The sequence below is a fragment of the Nannospalax galili genome, unplaced genomic scaffold (genome assembly GCF_000622305.1).
Source record: "Nannospalax galili isolate Female #2095 unplaced genomic scaffold, S.galili_v1.0 scaffold329, whole genome shotgun sequence".
NCBI lineage: Eukaryota > Metazoa > Chordata > Mammalia > Rodentia > Spalacidae > Nannospalax > Nannospalax galili.
Genome location: NW_008360321.1, coordinates 3605714 through 3611713, shown reverse-complemented (window position 1 = coordinate 3611713; position 6000 = coordinate 3605714). Strand labels below are relative to the sequence as shown.

At 37.9% G+C, this 6000-nt stretch overlaps 1 protein-coding gene across 2 annotated transcripts in view; it reads right to left on the bottom strand.

The window, feature by feature from the left end:
• Mmut (methylmalonyl-CoA mutase) overlaps positions 1 to 6000 on the bottom strand; it is a 37350-nt gene that overhangs the window by 16553 nt on the left and 14797 nt on the right. For both annotated transcript variants that reach the window (XM_029559735.1, XM_008825227.3), the window contains exons 7-8: positions 4338 to 4449; positions 3194 to 3309 (exon numbers count right to left, since the gene is read on the bottom strand). In XM_029559735.1, coding sequence (XP_029415595.1) covers positions 3194 to 3309; positions 4338 to 4449 — 228 coding nt within the window. The remainder of the gene's footprint in view (positions 1 to 3193; positions 3310 to 4337; positions 4450 to 6000) is intronic.

Below are 6000 nucleotides of genomic sequence, written 5' to 3'. Positions count from 1 at the left end.
AGCACTGGGGAACAGCTGGGGGCACTGACAACACAGTGGACAGTAACAGGGATGACAGAGTATATGGGCTCCAGTAGGGAGGAGGAAGGGGCATGGGATGGTGTCAGTTGGGATGTGGGTATATAGATGAATAAGATTGTTTGGGATATTCTGTATGAAATACAAAAAAAATCAATAAAAATGAGTTATATTTGAGGAAGAAGCATAAAAATTTGCTTCATGTTAATTAGATGTGAAAAATATTACCATTGAAATCTACCTGATGACTTTATATCCATGCACAGGTACCAAGGATCTCAGAAAGTAACCAACTGTGACTAGTAATAATCAGATATATAAAGATTAGAGATGTATGTGCAAACATTTAAGTGTTAGTAGCATTAAAAATGAATTTTTCTGTATGAAAGAGTATATTTTAATGGAGATCTAGATCTTTTTAAAGTTTAAAACCTCATTTAATTTTATGTCTTATAGGGTTTATACGGAGTACAATATTGTATAAATGTATTAATTCAACTGTAAACCTAAAAATTTACAGTTGAAAGAGATGCATCTTTGCTCTGGAAACTGTTAATATGTTAATGCTATAATGAAATGCCTCTTCTAATCATGTGGTTATTAAATAATTAAAAAAATAAAAATAACATACAGCATACTAGAGCAAAATGAATAAAGTTCCTTATAAACTGATGTTTTCCAAAGTAGCAATTATACATTTTAAGAAATAAAATGCAAATCATTCTTTAATAGTAGTACCAGGAACCATGGTCTGGTGGAGAAAAAAATTACAGTGAAATCCCTAGATTCAATACTGTAGTTTAACCTCCAAATTACAGAAGATGCTGTGGTGGTTTGAATGAAAATGTCCCCCATAGGCTCCAAGTGTTTGGACATTTGTCCCCAGATGATGGTGCTGTTTTGGGAGGTTTTAGAAGATGTGGCTATCCTGGAGGAAGCATGTCACTGGGGGTGGGCTTACAGAGTTCTTAAGCCTTGCCAGATCTCCAGTCACTCTCTTGCTTCCTGTGCCTGCGTGATGATGTGAGAGCTTAGCTTCTGCTGCTCCTGCTCCAGCCACCTCTAACCACCATGCCTCCCTGCCATGATGGACTGTAATTCCCCTGGAACCGTAAGCTCAAATAAACTCTTCCTTCTATAAATTGCTTAGGTCAGTGTTTCTATCACAGCAACAGAAAAGTGACTAATACAGTAACTGGTACCAGAGAGTGGGCCGTTGGCTGTGAATAACCTGACCATGTGGGGTTTTGAAGAAATGTGGAAGATTTTAGAAGGTTGGGCTAGAAAAGTGGTTGACTGCTGTAAGTGGAGCTTAAAAGGCCATTCTAGTAGGGGCCTGGAAGAAAGTAGTGCTGAGAGCAATGTAGTTCCAGAGGGAAATAAGGACTTAAGCAGCAATTGAGATATTTTGGCAAAGAGTCTGGCTGGAGTCTGCCCACAGCCAAAAAGCTTACCTGAGGAGAAGTTGAAAAGCCATGGATTAATTTCTCTGGCAGAAGAAATTTCAAGACAATCTAATGTAGAAATGGTGGTGTGGCTATTAATGGTGAATATTATGCAAATCTACAGTAAAAGAGAGCAAATGGGGCAAAAAGAAATACAGTTTGGATTGAAAAAGAACACTAGGAAGATTAATTAATGTTGGATCCCTGGCATGTGATGGAGAGGATCCCATTGATAAGGAGATTAAAGTGATTAAGGAGGGGCCTAGAGATTCAAACTTAAAACAATGGAGAGACTGTCTCCAGGGCAAGACCACATCCAGCTAAGCCTCCAACTTGTGAAAGGAAAATACTGAAGGGACCACTGAAGAGAAAAATTTCTAAAATGGATAAAGTAAGCTGGAGTCCATCCCAAACTTGCAGTCAAACTTGGCAGTGTCGTTCACCAGGTGTTGGCTTTAGAGGTATGAAAGATGGAAGAGTGAAGGGGTCATCGATTTTTCCTCTGATGTTTCAGAGAGCCTCGGAGGCCAGGCAGCGTGAAGCAGGGGTACCCCTGCCTAGAGAAGGCCCTGATAGGCCATTGCATGAAGCTGTGAAGGTGAAGCCTGGTTGGCAATGGAGACCCCTAGGAGTTCATGATGCCAGAGCTGTGAGGCATCTGCCAAGAAGACCTGCATACAGGGAGTGGTACCAGCACAAGAGAGAGATGTGTGTTGCTCACAGCAAAGCTAGAGAGGCTGAGCCATCTAAGCCCTTTGGAAGTAAAGTCAAAGAAGCTGGATGTGGAGCCACTGGATTTGGTGTTTGTCCTGCTGGTTTTCGGTCTTATTTTGGTCCAGTGTTTCCTTACTATGCTTCTATTCCTCCCTTTTGTAATGGTAATGTGTATTCAGTTCCACTCTATGTTGGGAATATATAATTTGTCTTTTGATTTTATAAAGGCCTACAGTTAAGATATTTACCTGGGCCTCAGAATAGACTTTGGACTGTTGACTTTTGAATAGTATTGAGACTGATAATGACTATGGGGACTTTTAAAGTTGGACTAAATGCATTTTGCATTTTATATGGTCATGAGCCTATGGTGGCCAGGAATGTGGTGGTTTGAATGAAAATGTCCCCCATAGGCTCCAAGTATTTGGACATTTTGTCCCCAGATGATGGTGCTGTTTTGGGAGGTTTTAGAAGATGTGGCTATCCCGGAGGAAGCACATCACTGGGGGGTGGGCTTACAGAGTTCTTAAGCCTTGCAAGATCTCTAGTCACTCTCTTGCTTCCTGTGCCTGTGTGATGATGTGAGAGCTTAGCTTCTGCTGCTCCTGCTCCAGTCACTTCCAGCCACCATGGCTCCCTGCCATGACAGACTGTAATTCTCCTGGAACTATAAGCTCAAATAAACTCTTCCTTCAATAAACTGCTTGGGTCATTGTTTCTATCACAGCAACAGAAAAGTGACTAATACAGATGCTATTACTGTAGCATATGTTTTAATACTAACATGCAAGTTTCACAGAGGCAGATACCATGGTTTAAAACATTCAAGTTTTAACAGACCTAGAATGAGTCATGATTATCCAATTATTTCAAGCAAGTTTTTCAATTTCTTCTTTCTTTTTAAAATCAAGAAAAGTAATATTCACCTCATGTGGTTGCTATAAAAGCTATGTAAACAATGTAAGGACTTAGTGCCCCGAACTCAGGAAATACTTATGAATAACAGTTAATTATACCTTCTTAAGTTTTTCAATTTGCTTCTTACGCACTGAGGTATTATCGATTGCCAGAACTTCCACAGACTCTTCTTTCTCCAACTGGTACTTATTTACGCCAACAATTACTTCAGAGCCTGCTCATTTCAAAAAGGAAAATAAAATGTAGATTCTATTCATAGATATTCTGCAATAATAATGCTTGGGTTGTCATGTATTTTCCTTACAAATTTAATATTTTACATGGTATTCTTAACTCAAAATGAAATTTCAGCACAAATCAATAAATCCCATTCTGAGACAAAGATGCAAAAGAGAAAGAAAAGTTACATGTCAGAATCTCTATATGGAAGGGATTTTATTATTCTCCTAAACTACAAACTTCCCCAGCATTTCCAATAAGCCTTTCTCTAACACCAGAAACCAGAACAATTAGAACAGTCACCATGAGGTTTACATGGCAGAGACTACTAATGCCCAATAGCTTTTCTAATATTTTCTTGAATTCTCTTAAAGCCATTGCTCTTAAACAAAAGACAAATAGGTTTAAAATCCATTTATATTATTAATATACTTTCTTACACTATAAGGAATGTGTGGTCTCAAATTATTATTTCTCTTACCTAAAGATTACTTACCATTTCTATCCCAGGCTCTATTTATTCTTCTAACTTCCTTCAGTAATCTGTATTTTCTTTGTTTCTTTACTTGTTCATTTTCTCTTTTACTCAATGAAAGACTTGTGCACACTGAGTTCAAGTCTGTCCTATTCACAGTTGCATGCCCAGACAAGCAAGCAAGCAAAAAACTACCCACTGACTGAACACGCCACTGCAGAGCATGAGGACGATCAAGAGTCCTAAATACTATCATTGGCCACATCCACTCCTACGCATACCAATTACATATGATGGGTGTACATATACACACATGTATACATGCTTGCCTAGACCACGCATGTAAAGATGTAAGATACAGACATACAAAGATATGTGGAAATATAGATAGGAGAAATTTTTTCCTGAAGTTCAATGTTTCCATTATTATTTTGTTTTTAATTTTTTTTTATTAGCATGCATTATGTGTGCATGGCCTCTACAGGCAGAAACGAAGGTTTCTTCTCAAGTACTGAATTTCACACATAAACCTTTGCACACTGTCTTACCAGAATCAATTCTAGCTTGTCTCCGGGCAGCACATTCTTCAATTCGAAGTTTAGGAATCCCCTCAGCCACAGCCTTGGCCATTCCACCCATTTCTTCAACTTCATTTATGAGCTAATGCAAAGGAAGAAAAAAATAGCAAGCATAAAGGACAATATAAACATTTAAAGTATTCAAACTAGTCCTGAATACTGTATAATTCCTAATTCTATTCCAATTATAAGCTAAATATTAATAGTTTATTTAAAAGTAAGTAAACAAATGCAAGGGAAAATAATTAGAATTTGTGTGTTCAAAGTTATCTGAAAAGACAACCGAAAACTAAAATTACATTCTGGAAACATGAAATTTTTGTCAAGTATTTTTACTTACATGAATACAGTTTTCATTGTAAGAACTGAGAATAAAAAGTATACTAGTGTTTATAAAGTTCTTATAAAAGTCTGAACAGAAACAATTCCAAATCTAGTCAAATTACTAATGAAGCATGACAACAGAACATTTCAAACATATCATGTTTTAAATAATTCATCCTCCATGAACCATTTCTAAGAAGCCACTTTGAAAGTACTTCAAAACAACAGAGAAGCAAGGGATTGGTGTTTTAAATTCCTCATAGAGAGCAACCAGTTCATATCAAATGAGAGCACTGGAATGCTGCAGGAAAGAAATTGAAACGTACATATAGTGGTAAGAAGAGAGAAAGGAAATAAGTGGTATTAGTCAGCTGAAACCCTAAATATTACTGCACCAAGACAGCAACTGACAATGTCTGAAGTTTTATATCTAATGTATAAAGCTAACAAATTGGAAGAAGCATGTAGGAATGACTCTCACTTACCCCTGTAACTCATATATTAATTTTAGCTTGTTTATAACATAGACAAACTCATTGACTCTTGTGCTCCTCTTGTAACCTAAAACAGAGTCTTAATTCCTCATGACCTTTCCTTGCCCTTGAACCAGAACAATGTATGAATGCTGGTGTGGGGGAGGGGTCCTGTGTTTGTGTGTGGTGGGGGGTGTTCTGCATATCAAGCACAGCAAGCTGGAGATTTGTTGAAAGCAACAGATGATCCCACTTATGTTGCAAATAGATTATATTAAACTGATGACATCTGTTTATGGTTGTGTATGTGTTGTCCTAAGTCAGTAGGGTTAGAAAGGACATAATCCTCTGTTAAGATTGTGCCTCTTTTCCTTCAGCATTTCATGATGGATATACAGTTTCAATAAAAGACAGGAAATCCCTTGTTCTCTAGAGCAGTTTTGAGAGAATTCTGAAGGAACAGAATTCTTAGAGCAACTGGGGTGCCCTCTTGGCTAAAATGGATGCTAAGACCCAGGCTGTTTTTATTCAGGCACAGTCATATAGGGCATCTACATGTGAGATTTAAAGCACACAGTGAGGGGCTGGAGAGATGGCTCAGCAATTAACAGTGCTCATTGCTCTTTCAGAGGACCTGGGTTCAGTTCTCAGCACCCAGATGGTATCTAACAACTATCCGTAACTCCAGTTCTAGGGGATCTGATATCCTCTTCCGGCTTCCACAGGCATTACACACACAAGTGCACTTATACACTTTCAGGCAAAATAGTCATACACATAAATAAATCAAAAAAATTATTAAAGTAAAGAGACTGAAAAAGACTGCAGTTTAAGGA